The 19,328-nt window shown below is 38.9% G+C and overlaps 1 protein-coding gene across 2 annotated transcripts in view; it reads right to left on the bottom strand.

The window, feature by feature from the left end:
- Positions 1 to 19,328, bottom strand: part of efr3a (EFR3 homolog A (S. cerevisiae)) — a 156,020-nt gene that overhangs the window by 92,039 nt on the left and 44,653 nt on the right. For both annotated transcript variants that reach the window (XM_044367676.1, XM_044367677.1), the window contains exons 3-5: positions 10,731 to 10,807; positions 6,992 to 7,119; positions 3,711 to 3,861 (exon numbers count right to left, since the gene is read on the bottom strand). In XM_044367676.1, the coding sequence (XP_044223611.1) occupies positions 3,711 to 3,861; positions 6,992 to 7,119; positions 10,731 to 10,807 (356 nt within the window). The remainder of the gene's footprint in view (positions 1 to 3,710; positions 3,862 to 6,991; positions 7,120 to 10,730; positions 10,808 to 19,328) is intronic.

Here is a 19,328-nt window from a genome sequence, read left to right as displayed (position 1 = left end):
CACTAATAAAGCACTTTATATTGAGACTCAAAACTCTTTCTATGTATTTTGATTAGTTGATCAATCTATTGGTGAAACGAGAGAAAAGTAATCGTAAATATTTCTTTCTAAGTTATTTTTTAAGCAACAATCTAGAGCTTCTCCAGTGGGAGGATTTTCTGCTTTTCTCTGTTTTTTAACATTATAAACTGAATATCTTTGAGATTTTGACTGTTGTTCAGACAAAATAAAACATGTGAAGACATCATCTGAGGCTCTGGGCCGCTCTGATGGACACTTTTTACTACTATCTGATATCTTATAGACAAACTGATTAATTAAATCGAATAACTAATTTATTGAGAAAATAATCAATGAATTTGATCCAAGATGGCAAAAGATGCATTGAGTCTAACAGTAAGGATAACTCTTCAGCTTTACTCAACTGCCAGATGTTAAGTAGCAGCTTTTAAAGCTGAGTTATGTTTCAGAGTTAAACATTGATTATGTCCTTCAAGGTCAATGAACGCATTTCCTTCCTCAGAGAAAACTCAAAACACAAAGTCCTGTGTTGTTTACATCCGTTTTTACTAGCTTTCAATGTTCTTCCCTGCTGGGGTGAAACCATGTGGGTATATATGTGTGTGTGTGTGTGTGTGTGTGTGTGTGTGTGTGTGTGTGTTGCATCACCAGTATGACCTGCTCACTTTGGGAGGAAGAGCTGCTCCATGGAGCTACTCGAGGTCAGAAACTCAGCAGGGTTTCTTTAACTGAGAACAAACAAACCTTCATCTTCTCTCTAACAGTATTTAAAATGTTCTTATTTGATTTGGGTTCAGTTCTTCAGCTTTTCTCAGATCCACTTCAACTTCCATGACTCATCCAAAGACCTCCACAAAGTGTTCCTGCAAAATTTGATGGCATTTTATCTTCTGTGCTTTTTATTTATTGTCATTAAAATACTTAAAGTGCCTCCTTTTATTATGATCCGTCTGGGTCCCGAGGCTCAGCTGTTATGAATGCCTGCAGATCATTCTGGTTTATTAAAACTTGGGTCTTCTTTTTGTAGTTTTTCTCATCATTTCAATCAGTAATATTAACATTAAGCTCATTAAGTTAATAACAGACCTCTAAAAAGAAGTCTGACGGGTCAGAAACATGAACTTACTTAGAAGAGAAAATGAAGGTTAAATCATTACTCAAACTGTCTGCTGTAAACATCCATCCCAGTTTAGACCAACTTCCTGCTTCAACTTTGACCTCAGAGGGATTATTACCAACATTTCAGGTCACTTTCAGTTTGACCTCTAAATAAAGTGGTTTAGATAATGTGTCTGATGGTTTAGTGATTTCACCATGTTCCCACATCTGTGTTCTTAACTTGGTGAGTAAAATGTTTATATTACTGATAAACCAGAATAATGCTTCATGGCACTGTGACCTCTGACCTCCTTCTCTTGCTGCTTGTAGTGTTGTGATGGAGGATGTGAACTTTCAGGCCGCTGGAAGCTGCTCTGCATGTGAAACATCCACAAAAACCCCAAAACGTGTCATGTTTGAGACTAATTAGTCGTCGCTGTGGCTCAACTGGAAGCAGCCGGCCGCTTTTCAAACACTCTTTCAATAAAAACTGCTGTAATTTGTTGAGCTCTGCGTTGGGTGTTGTTCTGCAGACATCTCAAACAAACTCATTAAACTGATAATTACCCGACAGAACAAACACAAGCGCTTCGTTTCCTCGGCTACAAGGTAAAAAAAAACAAAAAAAAACAAAACACCGACATTAAACGGAGAGCTTTGTAGCCAGCACCATGAGGAAAATTTAATTAACACGGCTCTCACCTAAAGGCGGTCGCCCCCCCCCGCCCCCCCAACAATCCAACCTCCAGCTCGGCTACCTGCCTCTGCATCCGCTCTCCTCCTCTGTCAGACTCTAAATACCACACATAAATAATGCAAAGGCTTTCCCATCTAAACCATTGGCTCCATTTCTGAACCGCCGACAACGACGACAGGCTTAGAATAGGAGGCGTGATGAGGGGAAGAGGGGGAAACTTAGGGTTCACCTTCAGAAGACTTAGAAGGAGAGAGATGGGGCTGACATTTGCTAGCGGCTACTGGAGGCTAATAATAATTAGCTTTCACAGGATATGTTATAGGGCCATTTCCACCGCCAGTGTAAAAGTTAAATTAGGTATTTAAACCACCGACATCATCAACCTCTGGGCTGCAGCTGACTGATGTGTTTTATGTTCTGTTTGTGTGTGTGTGTGGAGTATGAACTGTTGTTTTATGTTAATACTGCCTTGTTTTTATACTAAAAATCACAAAAGATGGATTCCTTTCATTGCAAGGAAGCATTTTGATTTAACAAACCTGCACAAATACAGAAGAAAAACTGAATGTGATTTGATATTTGACCTGTTAAATTCAAGTATAAAGGTTCTGTTGTGTCGCTTACACGCTCAAATTTGCAGGAAGCACAGCACAAGACTTTGTGATAAGAAAACATAAGTATAATAATTTAAAATAGAAAGCAGGAAAAGTGTAAAGATGGGAAAAAAGCAGCGCATATTATAGCAGGAAACCAACACTATCATCAGAGGAAACGATTATAGTTGAGATGAAATGTAAAGAGAGCAGAGGATGTCTTATAGTGTCTGTCATCAAGTAACAGAACTGATGTTACAACGTGAGGAAAATAAATAAATAAAAGAGAGTTTGGAAGTTTGGAAATCAGTCTCAATCATGTATGAATGTGTGACATAAACAAAGAGTTACGTGTACATCCGCAATTAAGAAACTATTGTTTTCATTATCAACAATCAATTAATCATTTTGTTCATCACCTTAATGTAAGAAAAGCAGCAAATCTCCACATTTAGAGAACAGAGAACCATCAAACGTTTCGCATTTTTGCTGGAAAAACGACTAAATGATGAATCAATTATTGAAAGAGTTGAAGATAAAATCGACTCTGATTATCGTTGCAGCTCCAGTTACGTACAGTTTGTTACTGCGGGTCTATGAATTGTGTGTGATGGAAATACAAGTTACATATTGTACATGTTAGTGCACAGTTAGTTTGATAATCACCAGCTGGACGTGTTTTATTTATCTGATCTCCACCTCCAGAGGTCTTAACAAGCCTCCTGACACTTACAGCATCTTCTCTATTATTCACACATTTATTGCACATCATTAAGTCTTAATAAGGTAAGAAGGATGAGAAACATTTTACCACCACTGAACCATAAATTCCACCATGTTTGCTACTTACTTCAATGATGTTCACTCAAGCAACTAGTGAGAAGTGGTTCTTTCTAAATATTCAAGTTTAAAATACTTTTAAAGCTGCTGTTTTCTGATAACATTAATAATTCTACATATTACAGACGAGTCACTATTTTCAGGAACAGAGCATCTTAATAAAGAAATATTTCTCTCTGTAGCTTCGTCTCTTCCTTCCTTCACACTGTCATCGTCTTCCTCCTCGTGGCAACGTATCAGCTGCTTCGAGTGTTTCTGTTTGAAAGCACTGGCAAGATATTTGTGCGTCTCTTTGCCAGGAGCAGATATCAAAAATAAAATCGAAATATTGTGGCACTCTTGTGAATTCCTGGCAGAGTTCAGGACGTGCCTCGCCAAAATATCTACTTGCTTTTCATGTTTGGTAAAACTAAAATAAAATGAAAATGCTTGTGTTATTTTTCTACCGGTTCTTGTCTTACCGAGTTGGTTCCCAGGACCTGCAGGTCTGGTTCTCTGGACTCCAGCAGCTTGGCCACCATGTGCAGGAAACTCTCCACGAAGGGTTTGATGCTCTGAGAGTGACAAGCCATCAGCAGCTGGTCCAGAGCCTCCATGGCTATCACCACGTACCTGAGGACAAGTCACTTACAATCAATCACTGGTTTCTATCAGGCATGTCAATGATTATCAATTCATTACTGAACTTGAATCTTCAACCGAAGCAACAAGCACCTGCTCAGTTAACGCAGGCTGAGAGCAGCGCTGAAGCTGCTAACGCTGCTAATGCTGCTAATGCTGCTAATGCTGCTAATGTTGCTAATGCTGCTAACGCTGCTAATGTTGCTAATGCTGCTAATGCTGCTAATGTTGCACATGCTGCTTTTTTTAAAGATCTTTATTGAATTTTACAATAATACATTTACAAATACAATAAATCGAACAATAAAGTGCAACCAATGCCAAAGTGCAAATCATTTGCGTTCCTCATTGCTGTACATATTATTTGACAAAGTTCATAATATATAGAAAGGGAAAACATGTGCGAAAATACCATCCAGATAGAGACAAAGAAAGAAGAGAGAAGAAAAAAAAACCTTCAATAAATAGATATAAAATGCTTGCTGCTAATGCTGCTAATGCTGCTAATGCTGCTAATGTTGCTAATGTTGTTAATGCTGCTAACGCTGCTAATGTTGCTAATGCTGCTAACACTGCTAATTTTGCTAATACTGCTAATGTTGCTAATGTTGTTAATGCTGCTAACGCTGCTAATCTTGCTAATGCTGCTAACGCTGCTAATGTTGCTAATGCTTCTAACGCTGCTAATGTTGCTAATGCTGCTAATGTTTAGCACCAGCAGGACTCTAATTACACAAGCCTCCAATCAATCAAAACTAAAGTGATGAACATTTGATTTTAACGTTAGCTACAGTGAACAACACATCACTCCATCATGTAGAGAAGGTATGTGTATCATTTTATATAAAACCAGTCTGACTGAAGTCCGTTGTGGTGAGACTGGTGTAACATGTTTTATATTTATTCAATAATCTTACAGGTTTTTAACTGTTGCAGGTTGCAGCACTTTTGATTAAAGGGAAAATGGGTCATATTTTTGTAGGGTTTTTTTCCATTTGATAGATCTGTCCAACACATCTGGTCTGATCTAATTTATTTCCTCTAATGAAGCTGGGAATTGTGCAGCTGTTTGCTGTGTTTAATATAAAATTAAAGATTATAAATCTTTGAACAGCGACAGGCCGGAGAGAGAGCTCCACAATTTTAAATTAAGTCATTATTTTGTGTTATCTGATTTATAGTTAGTTCATTTTCATGTAACTTGGTGTTTACTTGATCTATTCTTTGAATTACTGCTCTGATTTTGTGTCAAACGTAGAGTCAGTGGTTAAAAGACAGTTCTGTTAGGGTAAAACATCCAATGTATTTCATAAATTGTTAACAGTAAATTGACTATCGATTAAAGAAACTGCTTAAAGTTTGCAACTCTTTTTTTTCCCCACACAGGGTCTATTAGTCCTTTTTTTAATTTACTGAACACTTCAGAGAGCTGCTAGAGCTGAATGATGGGAAAATATTGAATTGCATTTTAAAATCATAATACCATCAGTTATTCAGTTTTTCATTTACAGCATAATGATCATCAGCAGCAAGAAAAGTAGAACAATCTCCAGAACACTTGAACCAATATCAATATTTTTCTTTTTTTTTTTTTAAATGCTTTTTGCTTTTTCAGCTGATATTTGTTGTGGGAAACGTGGTCTTTAACTGCTTGATCATTTAAAATTAAAGGAGCAGAAATGGACTCGCTTCATCAGATCTAACGACAGCTTTGGGGTTTGAGTGACATCACAGAACGTACAGACGTGTCATTTTTTCGAGTGTTTCAGGCGATGCCGGGTGGTTTCATACGGTTCGGACACATGGACGTGTGTTCTCTGACTGTCAGCTGATGGGGAATAAAAATCACAGACAATTAAACACAATTTCTGACATTTTAATCTCTGTATTGATTCGGTGCTGACAGTCTTCTTTTATAAACACATCTGGGATGTTTTTAATTACCTTCCAAGAGCGGGAAGCACTAAATGGTTCAGAGAAACATGAATGGACACTTTAAATGCAACTGGATGCATTCTGATGAGTTTAATGATTCAAATGTTTCTTTGGAAGCTTTTTTCTCCACCTATTTGGGTTTAACAATCTTTTGAACCCCTAGTTTTGCTTCCTTTTCGCTCCATTTATTGACACAGTCACTATATGCATGTTATATATTGTTATTGTACTACACATGTTCTAGGACAGGGGTTTTTTATCTGTATGTCCATGTTTTTAAATCTCTGTGTGTGGACAGATAGAGGAAAGTGTTACAGGGTTTTAGGCAACACAACAACAAGCATTTGGAGCTTATTTTTTCTGACTATACCTTCATCTTGCAGTTAACTGCACCTCGTCTTCTTTTCACAGGAAGTGTTATGTTTCCATGGCATGTTTTTTTTTGTCCTGAAGCTGTTTTCATTTTGGTGAATTTACACCATGAATCGGCACGCAGCATTACACTGCTAGTGGTTCATGTTCGCAGTGTAACTAATGATGTACAGACAACGAGTGGTGGAAGAAGTATTACAGTCTTTGAAGTAAAGTTCACACTGTGCAGCCAAACTGGGCTCAGTAAGTGTTACATTATTATATACTATAGGATTATAATTATTGATGCAGTAACATGTAAACTACATTTTATTAGTTTTATATAAAATGTGGTGATTTAATTTACTGTATAACAATGTAATGTATTTCTCAAATCTTCGTGTTTTGCTAAATGAATGTAGTGGGAGTAAAAAGTACAATATTTCCCTCTGAAATATGGCTGAGTAAAATAATAAAGTAGCATAAAATGAAAAAACTCAGGTGAAGTATAGATTGTATTTATTTACGTTCCACCACTGACATTCACCTGAATTACTATTGATGTTTTTATATTTGGGAGGCAAGACCTGAAGTTATAAAGAGAACTTATTTTATATGATTTCTGTAAAAGTGTGTAGATGTTTATTCTCAACGGATCACTAGACAGAATAAGCTGATTTTTTTCATGTGTGCGACAATTTCTAGTTTGCTGCAGCTCTTCATGTGTGATGATTCAGTTAAAGTTGTCCACAGTTTGTCTCGCAGGTACCGAGTGTGTACCGTATTGTGGTGTGAAATGTCTCTATGCACCACAGTGACGGTCAGGGTCACTCACCCGTAGCGATGTCGCACCACGTCTCTGCTCAGCCTCTCGGCCAGGTAAGCTCCGATCCTGTCCAGCTTCTCTGGAGCCGACACGGCGTAGAAGGTCAGCTTCTCCATGTCTGACTTACTCAGGCCATCCTGGAGAAAAACACAAGACAGATTCACAGGTTTGAAAAGAAGTGAAAGTGAAAGTCTGGTGATCTACTAACAAAGTATCGTGTGTGATATATCTTATTCCTCTGTGCCGTAGATCTCCTCGTTACCCAAAAACTATTAAAAATACATCAGTGAGCCGCACCGCTGCGCTGGGTGACATGTTTCATTACCATGAACACACACTGTAGTTTATTTTGACTCAATATTACATTTTTCCTGCTGCCAAAAATAGTGAAAAAACACTCAAACCCTGCTGTTTGAGTGATGTTTGCTAAAAACTACAGTGACCAGCTGTTTAATTAAACTACTGAGACACACAGACAGAGTAGAGGAGTCAGAGAGTATCGAGGGACAAACTAACACATTGTGGTTTCAGTTCTCTTAACGGGATTTGTTGACAGTAATAAAAATATTGAAAACCACCAGTTTTATCCTTTAAGATTTAAACACGATACCTTTCTGTTTAAACATCTGGCCAGCTTTATATGACTACAGTGTTTGCAAACATCCATCCATCTACTTTCCGTTGCTTATCCGAGGTGGCATCAGACAGGAAACCCAGACATCTTTCACCATGGCAACGCCCTCCAGCTCCTCCTGGGGGATCCCAAGGCGTTCCCAGACCAGAAGAGACATGTAGTCCCTCCAGTGTGTTCTGGGTCTGCTCCAGGGTCTCCTCCCAGTTGGACTTGCCTGGATCACCTCCAGAGGGAGGCATCCAGCAGGAATCCTAACCAGCTGTAGACCGACTGATAAAATGAGAGCTTTGCCTTCTGGCTCGGCTCTTTCTTCACCACAACAGTCCACCTGTCAACCTCACGCTCCATCTTACCCTCACTATGAACAAGACAAGAGATACTTGAACTCCTTCACTTGGGGCAGCAACTCACTCCCAACCCAGAGGGAGCAGTCCACCATCTGGCCTCAGATCTGAAGGTGCTGACTCTCATCCCGACTGCTTCACATTCAGCTCCAAACCGTCTCAGTGTCTCCTGTAGCTCAAACTTTTCTAAAGATGACTTTTATCAGTTTAAACTTCAATAAACATACTTTAAAAAAAAAGTTATTGGGAAACTTTTTTGAGTTCAATCAAAGTAATTTTCTTCACATATTATGTCAAGTTCATAAAATTCTGCCTGCATTTCCTAAAATGACACTGACATTCAGACTAACGGGGACAGTAAATGGCCTGTGAATGCGTTTGATTCGGTTCTTCTGCTTTGATGACGAATGACTGAACACCACAGATCACCGCTCATAAATATCAGAGAGAGTGAAACAGCACATAATCAGAGATCCACAAAACACACGCCACACTTCAGTAAAAGGGGGGAAAAAATAGACAAAAATTGTCCTTTGCTTTATTCTGATTCCACTTCAATCTCATTAAAACAAATGGAAACTGCTCATGATGGTGCACAGGAAAAAGCTTTTTGATGTTTCTGAAAAAACATTTATTTGGAAAGGACTCGATCTGAACTTGTATATATGACATCAGAAAAACAATATACATTATCACCAAGTTACATACATAAAGACGAGGGAGTTAATTCAAGACAAAAGGTCCCCTGAGTGTTTTCAGCTCCTCAGGCTCTCAGCAAGTGATAATTAATTTGACAAGGTCTTGACTGTTAGAGCATTCCGATTTCCCACTGCACCTGTTTGCTTACAGCAAAGGCCCTTGAGAAGATATGAGGGCGGGATGACAAGGAGAAAAAAAAAAAAGAAAATTCACTCCCTTGTGTACGGGACAGACCGCGTATACGTTTAGCGTTTTTAATTAACAAGGGTCGAGAAATCAAACGAGTGATAATAACGTGTCGTGGCGCGGTTATCAAAGCCGTTTCACATTTAACAGCTGGATTTATCAAAGTCTGGAGCCTTCGTGTGGCTCTGTGGTCGGCCAATTATTTCTGTGTTGTGGCTGGGAAGCTCTCTCATGGCCGAGGTGTCACTGGGTCTCCACAGCAATCTCAACACTAGCGATAACAACTGGGCACCAAACACAGTGTTAATACACTGTTAACGGCTGGAACTGAGACCGCTCTGTGCTGTCTGATGTAGAGATAGTGATACTCAGTCACACTGGTTTACTGGAATAGACCTTGTTTCTTCTTTTTCATACTCTTTACATTCTGTAACGTTACAAGTTATTTGTAATTTTGCTCCATTACCAGTTGGGTCCAACAAAGAGGACATAAGTGAGTTGGGTTTGTCAGTCCATCAAAGTTCTCAATCAAGACCACAAAATCTGGACAGCTACTGGCCAGATTGTACCAACAGCTGTGTTTCCACCATAGGAACCTTCCCCAGGGACTAAGAACCTTTTGAAGAACCACCAGGAACCGGGCTCTAAATGAAGTTCCAGGGAGACTGTTTTAACCCCCCAAAAAGTCTCTGCTGGGGGGTTAGTACTTTACAAAAGTGTTGTAGTGCTGACCGTCACTGATTGGTCAAACACAGACAACGTGGCTGCTTCAACTTGTTCATTGCTTTATTCATAAAAAAGGAAGCAGCTACTCTAGCAGCTACTCTAGCAGCTACTCTTAGGACAAGAGAGAGAGCGGCGGTGGTCGAGTGAACTAGAGAGTGAATGAAGAGAGGGAGCGGTGGTAGTGAGAACAAAGCTAGTGAATGAGAGGATTTTCTGATTGTTTCACAAATAACCATCAAACACTCAATAGATGATGAACTGTGGAGACAGACACTCTTGTTTTCATTTTCCTCCTCTGCATGTCTCCTTTTCATTCATTCATTACAACCAACTCATGCAGCAGTAAATACAGAACAACGGGACGACTCTTCTATGGATGTTCAGTCCCCGGCGGATATTTGCAAAAAGTAGGATCCGCATACTGTTCTCTGCTCGTATATAAATGTTTATTCCCAGGCCAGACGAGATATGTAGTCTCTCCAGCACATTCTGGGGCGTCCAGGAAGCATCCAAACCAGGAGGAAACTAAAGAGGAAACTCTTTTCAGCCGCTTGTATCTGTGATCTCATTTGTTCGGTCCCCACCTTCTTCACCTCAACGGTCCAGTGCAACGCTCACATTACCGCTGATGCTGCACCGATCTACTTGTGGAACTCATGAGCCATCGTAATCTCACTGTGAACGAGACCCCGAGATACTTGAACTCCTTCACTTGGGGCAGCAACATGGAGGGAGCAGTCCACGGTTTTCCAGCAAAAGACCAAATGACTAAACTATAATAACATTTTAGTGTGGTAGTACTTTCCTTCTTCTAAATACCTTTCTATTAGATCTTTGCTTTAATCATCTACCTTTAGAGCTGAAACCACTAGTCAAATAATTGATATGCGACTGACAAATATAACAATTAATATGATAACTGATCAATCATTAATAATTTTTTAAGAAAAAATGCTTTTTCTGACAATTTATGGACCAAATTCAAGACAATTAGATTTAAACTCCAAGGTCAGTTACAGGCCGCTGTAGGTCATACCAGAAGCCAGCTTCTTGTTTTATTATTGTGTGCAATTTCAAGTAATAGATTCCTAAATGTCCCTGTATCTTAATTAAATAACTTTCATTTCATTGAAGATGAGAAACATTTGCAGTTACTTACTTTGGGATCTTCGGGGAAGATGTTGTCCACCAGGCGTTTGTACCTCGGCCTCAGCGGCCCACAGCAGCCGCAAACTCCTGCAAAAAAACAACACAAAGAAGACAATTAGCAAATGAGCATCTATCATGAACTACTGCCAACAGGTGTGACAACTCTCCGGGAGAGATACAAGGTCAGATAAAGCATTTACAAGGCTTCTGGTGACAGTAAAAACACAAACAACTTTTGTATTTACTCCATAAATCTTCCTAACTCCAGTGGAGCAGCTCAATATCTTAACTTTCTTATAATAAATGAAGATTGAGCGCCTGCAAAACATTATTATTTCCCTTCCTCTGACTCATGTTGAGCTCCAGGAGCGGCTCCAAACTTACTTTTTGGATTCAAGAGCTGGCTGTGATAGGTCATCTCCTATTGACTGACATGAATTAGTATGACCAGCGGCAGCCTCATGAGTCAATAAGAAGTGATGAGTCATCAGAGTCATGGCTCGGCCGTGTGGGGTGAATAAGATAAAGTCACAGTGGGAAGGATTTACAGAGCAGCCAGACCAGTCAACCATCAGGAAACAGCAGAGACCACTGACGAGTGTCTGACTGCGGTTGTGTTCACTGACATTTGAATAAACTTGCGCTTTTGTGAAAATCACACTGAGTGCTCTGAACTACAATAGTTCAGCCGAGTCGATACAATCAATTGATTCAAGTGTTCAATGTGAAAATGAGACTTGAGCTTGTACTGCTTAAAATATAATTTAAAGGGGACATATTCTGCACATTTCAAGCTCTATATTTATATATTCTGGGGCTCTATTGGAATATATTTTCATGATTTACAGTTAAAAACTCCTTATCTATCTTATACTGACACTTTATGTAGCCCCCTCAGTTCAGCCTCTGTCTGAAACAGGCTGTTTTAGCTCCTGTCTCTTTAAGAGAGTCCCTTCCCTCCCAATGAGCTCACTCTGTTCTGATTGGTCAGCTTCAGGAAGCTTCCAGAGGCTACGTAAACAAACTATAGTAGCAGGATTTCACTTCTTTTTCTCCTTCTTTACTCCAAACGTCAACTTCTCAAATACATCCGTACATGTTTGAGCTAGAATCTGACCTGAAATATGAGAGTGGACAACATGAGCAACCGAGACTACAGAACGAACGGCCGTTTGTGGGCGTATGCGAACAATATGATGTCATCATGAGGAGGAAGTAGAGGTAACATTGCAACAAGGCGTTCAGAGCAGGCTGAAGCCCTGACTTTTGACTTGCAGGGAGCATTTTTACATACGTCCACCTCAAGTTTTGGAAATCTGACCATGTTTAACATCCAACATCATAACAGTATTGAAATAACAGAAATTTAAAAAAAAAAAAAATCACAACTAATACTTGTTGGGTTGCAATAAAGTGCACGTTGATGTTTAAAAAAGTTTTATTCCCTCATTTTGTCATTTTCTTTTATTTGTTTTATCTTGTTCTTATTTTATTTCTCTTAAACCTATTCTACTGGTTTTATTACAATTTCATCTTTTTTTTTTAATTTCTCATTTTCTTTTAAATTTCTTATGTGCATCAGGTTTAAATTGTTTGTACTGTTTACATTACTTCTTATCGGCTTGTTAGTCAAATGAACTTTCAAGCTGAAGCTTAGCAGCTATACTAATTAAAACTGAGATGAACGTTCTGAATTTGAATGCGTTTTTTGTCTGTGTTTAGAGTGTTAAAGCTGAAACAGGATGTTAAGCAGGTATAAAATAAACACCTTTTAACACATTAAGGCTTAACTAGACTGACCATGCAGAGGTGCAGCTGATGAAACCAATCAGGAAGTATCATCTAGCTGTCCGGACAAGAACATAATTTACATTCACAACAAATAAAACCCTGAAACATCCCCTGTGAGCTTGGCTACATACATGTTCCTTCCTGATCAATGAACATGACCGTCAGAACGGTGAAAATGTCAGTGTTTTAGTGTCTGAAGGAGCAGCAGACCACAGCTGAAAGGTCACAGCAGCATTCAGCTCCTCTGACAGACAATCAATGAGGAAAGCCATTTAGCATTGGAGACCAGACTTCATCCAGTTCAACACAAACGTATATTAAAAAATATATATAAATCCACACTGGACCAAAGGAATGAAAAGACACTGAACGGGCAGAAACAGATCTTGTGTCATGACATTTACACAATTTAAAAACTGTTATAAGTGATAAAAGAATCAATAAAATGTGGAGATGAAGAGAAGGAAACTGATATCAAACAACAATATCTCTCAGAAAACTGCTTTGAGCTCTTTACAGGCCTCTGAGGAGAAAGATTAATATGTTCCAGCATGAGTCTGTTTGTGGTCCAAAATTCCCACAATTTTTCAAAGAAAATCTCACTATGATTTAAGACTATTTTTGTGCAATATGTAGAAATTCTACATCAGATGTAAACAATTCTGACTTTTTAAAATAACTTACTGATGACCCATGTCTCAGAGACCTACTAAAATCATAGTAGAGTCAAGGAAACAATAAAAGAAGGTCATTATATCACTGTGTAGCAGCGCAGTTTGCGTAGCGGTGAATGGGCACTCCATCTCTATATGAATGGAGGTGAAGAAGAGCAAGAACTTGCAAATATTACAGAAACTAGTTGAAGTAGCACAAGATATGATGATTCACAAAATACTGCAAGACATGACAAGACATCAACCCTCCATCAAACTACCGCTAAAACAGCAAACAAGTCCACCGCCAAACTGTCTGAGCAACGGAGCGTTACTGGGATTATAAATGTAAATGTTTTACACTACTTGTTACTGAAAAAAGTAATGTGACACATTACTTTGTATGTGTGTCTCACAGTTCTGAAAATGCATGAGTATCTAAATCAAACAAGTAGTCATGTTATAAAGATATGATGGTGGGACATAAATATTTGTGGAGCAGGAGTCTGAACCATCCATCTGCTGCTTTCTCAACGTTGAGTCAACGTAGATTCTACGTAAACGCCACGCGTCATCATTACCTGTCAGCGTCACCTTTCCCTTCTCAGACTCAGAAAATGAACTTTACAAAAGCAGGAGACTTCATTTCCCAGGAGCCCCTGCTCAGACAGTGTACAGGACTCTTGGGGCACCCTTCACCTTACGTTAAAACCTCTCAGGCGACGTTAGGTCACCTTAACACCTCCAGAGTTTATTCCTCGGCTAATGCGCCAAAGACTTTGACGGTAGAACCCCCGAGCCTGGAGATTAATCAACTTCATTAAGGCTCGTATCAACGGCCTGCCGCCACGGCAACCTTTCCACAGCCACTACCTTAAAGCATTCATTATGGTTCCTGTAACTGCCACATTACAGCACAGAGCGGCGGGGGAGCTGCTGTGTGAGTATTTGTGTGACCAGTTCACCTCTGAATGTGAACAAACAGCCAAGAAGAAATAAAGAAGTCTACTGACCTTTTTCTGAGTGATTTTATATGAAGCTGAAGACGTGTAGCACGAACTACTTCCTGTGATTCAGCAAGGCTGAAATATCACCCAGTGGTTGACTTCAGAGATGCCTCTCAAAGACTAAACGTGTGACTTAATGATGGTTTTATACCAGCAAAAACATGCTTTCCAAACACAATTAATACCCTTTATTGGATGATTTGAGATTGTCAAAGAGGAACCAAGAGTATTGGTTCATAAAGGATAAATTAATACTAAATTAATATGATTTATAAAATAATAAATATTCATAGATGAGAAGCTAATTAAACTGTCAAAAATTAAAATTATTATGACCATCAAAATTATGACACCACACCACACGTCTTCATTTAATGAAATGTTTTTAGGTGCGTCTATTGTCACCTGTATTGTCAGCTATTATTTATTAATTGATTGATTGTATTAATATATTGTTTTTTTGATTCTGTGGATGGGTGGGCTCTGGAGCTACAACAATATCCTCCTGGAATATGACTAACGTGGAGAAAGAAACAGAAACAGATGTAAAAATAATTCTAGGTTGGATAAACTCAAAGCCTAAACCTAAGAAAATATATTTAGGTTTGGGTTTGTTGCCTTGAAATTTCAAGTTTTCTCAATTTTTTTCATCTTATGTCTGCAGACAACATGTGTGTGTGGAAGGCAGTGATAATAATTCAACATCACTGCTCAGCTAAGAGCATTCAGTTATTAAATTATCTAATAAACCTAATAATCTTTGCTCTTCCTTCTTAAACAAATAGATCCATGTGGCGTTAATGGACTCGAGCTGCTCTCTGTGTGTATATATATATATATATATATATATATATATATATATATATATATATATATATATATTACAGGGTCTGAAAAATACCACACTGACTAATGCAATCATCAAACATTCAGAGTACATCCATTCATTTGTTAAACTAGTTCAAGATCCCAATCATTTTCTCTACCCACAGCTACATTTGTGACGTAAATGGTGACATGATACATCAACCACCGGCCACATGTAAAAGCTCTTATACATGAATGGATCGGGCCCTCTCGGTTTAAATGATCTCAGGGGATAATTTAATAACTTATCTAGGTTGTTGTAAAGTGCTGCCACGTGGCTGATGAGATGAAGAAACAGGAAGTGAATGAAATGTGAGCAGCAGCAGAAGCAGCGAGCGTGAAGCCAATCTGTCTGACAACTCGGTGTCAGTTTACATGAAAACAACGAGGACACTTGTGCAGAGACGCTGCCTATCTGACTTCCTGGCTGCCACCCTGACAGACAGTCCATTCCAGCTCTCCAATCAAGAGGAAACAATTTGGTCATAAAATACTGTATATACACAGCTGAGTTGTCATTCAGACGGCTGTGATTTAATGTGAGACGCTCGCCACGTCTCAAGTGCTGTCTGGACAGCTCTGAAAACCAAAATGGAGAAATTTACATTTTACATTCTTTGGTTTCATGATGACCAATTAAATATTGTTCCATCACCTGCTTACATAGCTGGAGTTCTTATTTACATACAGCGAATCAAATCTTTTACATAAAGCGATAACATGTCATTCTATCAGAGGCAGAGCAGACGGTCACACTGAGCCTGATTGCATCCTGCTACGCAACATAAGACCCACAGACTCTGAACAATAACTCACGTTAGCTTTCCTGCTAAAGTCTCCTTCTAATCTAACTTACAAACATGAACACACGTCTTGCCCTGCAGCTTAGCTTGTTGAACGAACCACCAAACAAACATTCACCGGGGAAAAGAGCACCGCTAATGTCAGTTAGCACGCTAGTTAGCTGATTAGCTAGAATAGCTGATAACAGTTTTATATTTTTATCCTGTGTTATAGTGCAAACACATTTTTACTTTTAGTTTTCACTGATCTTGTATTTTATGTCTTTGTTAAGCACTTTGTAACTGTAAATGTGCTACATAAATAAGATTGTTGTTGTTGTTGTTGTTGTTCTAAAATCTAAGTTGCCTCATCACAAATTCTGTTTTTATGTTTCTTCCCTTTCCACTGGAGTTAACGTTTGGGGATCTCTGTCACCATGGTTACAATAATTAACACTTGGTTAATGTTAGGGAACGTTTGTGGTGTCCAGCGTTGTAACTACTTTGTTAAGGATAGGGGACATTTGTCGTTATGGTTACAATAATAAACACTTGGTTAGGGTTAGGAAATGGTTTCCTGTGTTAAAGAAAAGTTCAAGTCTGATGTTTTGTTGAAGCATCCATCCATCCTCCCTATGCAGACTCGTCTTCCCTCTTTGCTCCCTACAGAATAGAGTCATAATTACAACAGCTGCTAGAGGGCGCCGTCACTCTAACATAAACATATTGTTGTTGACAGTCAAGCAAACTGAAACAGTTTGTTGAACAAAGTTTCCTTTAACTGTGACACAAACAGTTCTTCATGAGTCCAGAGTTCTTACTGTTCTAACAGCTGATGAAGTCTCTGTGGAAATCAATTAAAGTCTCATGGAGCAGCGTTGCCGACTCTCATCTAAACATAGCAGCTATTGATCAGCTGATGACGTCATACAGTAAAATCCTTTACAAACCGATCCTACGCTCCATCTACACAGCAGAGGGGCAGCAAAGCAAAACTCTACTTTGTAACAGGATTAAATGTTTTCTCAAGACTTTAAAATTACTTTCTCTGAATATATATCACTTCTTTTTCCAGGAAAATATCACTTCACTTTCCTCTCCATCACTTCTGATCTGATTTAAAACTCAAACTGTGAATAGTGAATCAGAAAAAATATATATATACTCTCTCACTTTGACTGTCGTTCTGCAATCCTTCACATATAGGCTTATGGAAGAGTCATAATATGTGTCACCCAGACAGTTGAATACACAGCATATATTCATTTAATATACAGAACTGTGCAAAGGTTTTAGGCACTTTAGATGTTTAGATTCTTCTCCGTATTGCAGCACCATCCAGGAGGAGTCTGATTCATTCTGCAGCGTGACAACGAGCCCAAACATTCAGCCAGAGTCATAAAGATCTATCTTCATCAGCAAGAAGAACGAAGAGTCTCTGATCTCAACATCATGGAGTCAGTCTGGGATTAACATGAAGAGACAGAAGCAACTTCTCCAAGACGCAGGAACAACCGACCTGCCGACTACCTGAAACACCGAGGAGAACTGCTGCTGTTTTAAAGGCAAAGCAGCTCAAAGCACATACTGATTTACTTCAGATTCCTGCTGTTTACTCAACTTTGCATCAAGTTAACTGATAAATAAAAGCTACTGATGGTGTTATTTTACAGCCTAAAACTTTTGCACAGTCCTGCATATGTTGAATGTTTCTCTTCACTTTGATTTTATACCAACAAACTGGCACATTTGCTAGAAATCACTTCCAAGAAGTTTATCCCAGCAAGACTTTCTTCGGGTTGACAATGTCTTATTTAAGGCCTCTTGCAGCTACAGTAACAACAACAACAACATGACCTGCGTCTTTACAACCGTCACACCTGCGAAGGTAAAAACACACACGCTGGGCTCTCGCAGAGTCGCGGCATGCATGATTGTCGACGCTGAAGATGAAATGAAAACACGCGGGAGGCTGCGGCTCCTCCTGCGTGCACGGGGGGGCAGGGGGGCGTTCGGGGACAGCAGATGGATCGGCCCGGGGACAGAGCTGCAGAGATGTGGAGGTGATATGACAGCTTTCTATTTCCATCCTCATTATTCTGCCTCTGATTCACTCCTCCACACTCCACTCAGGTTGGAAATGAATCGGTGTAAATGGGAGTTTGGCTTAAGTGTCTGGCTGAGGGTGAGCGTATGTATGTATGTATGTGAAATTATGATGTAATACTGCTTACTGCCTGGAGGAGTAAATCGCAGGTTTGATTCCACATATTTAAACCCAACAAATATGTTCTGTCAGACATGCTGATCATGTTTATCCTGCTGCTAATCAGTTTCTCCTCTCATCATTTTGTCCGTCTGTCTATCATTGTGGCTGCTTGTGATCCCCTTCACACCTAATTTCAGCAAATATCTGACCTGTTTTCTAAAATAAACGTACAGCAGCACACATCAACTGATTTATTCCATCATTTCTCCCACACAGCACAGCACAGCAGCACCGGGATCAGCTGTTAAAACCGTCATGGTAACCGGTCACAATGTGTTTTATGTGTTTATCAGAACAGAAGTTGTCTGAGCGCCGCCGTTTGAAACGTGCTCCAAACCGCAGCTCGTTAGGTTAATTACACAGCACAGTCTAGTTCATCATGGCACGAGCTTTTTACTGTTTAACAAGCTAATTATTCCAACTATTCTGATAATCAATTCATTGTTTGGTTTTTTTTATACTTTATTTTATTGTCATCATAGCATTTCATACATTTTACTTATGTTATATAGCCCATGTAATGATGACATATACACATAAATAATGTGTGTGGGTGTGTCACCCGGTGATACATCATACAATAAATTATCCAATAAATTAAAATAATAAATAAATAAATAATGACAATTTTACAGTACTGACTTGATTATACAATGTTGTAATAATTCTGAATTAATAGAAAAAACGTCTTTGATCCCATTTCATATTTGAGAATCTACTTGAAGTATTCCCTAAATCCATAGTTTATTTATCAGAATTTCCCGCCTTCTTCTTAATAAGGGTAGAAGGTAAAGAAGGAATCAAAAGGAATAATCAATTCATTAATTATCAAGCATATATACTGAACAATCTCTGGTTCCACTTCCTTAAATGAGGTTTTGCTGCTTTTCTCTTCTTTTTATATGATTGAAAACTGTTGTTTGGGTGAGAACAAGATGACATGATGGGCATTATATTCTCTAAACAATCATCAGATTAATTCATGCTGAAAACTGTTGTGAGTTAGTCTTGTTAAAATATTCCTCTCTGTGCTGAACGTTTCTCCAGTTTGACTGAATTCAGCCTCGGTCAACTTGTTTGTTTGTGTGTGTGTGTGTGTGTGTGTGTGTGTGTGTGTGTGAAGGCACCGGTGGCAGAAAAATGAATGACAGCAGCTCCAAATTACATTAAGAGCCATTCTGGCTAAGAGCATCGTGGGCTTCAATACTATAATAGAGGCGATGCATCAATTTGAGCGTC

Source organism: Thunnus albacares, chromosome 12 (genome assembly GCF_914725855.1).
Source record: "Thunnus albacares chromosome 12, fThuAlb1.1, whole genome shotgun sequence".
Taxonomy (NCBI): domain Eukaryota; kingdom Metazoa; phylum Chordata; class Actinopteri; order Scombriformes; family Scombridae; genus Thunnus; species Thunnus albacares.
This window is presented reverse-complemented; position numbering and strand designations above follow the sequence as displayed.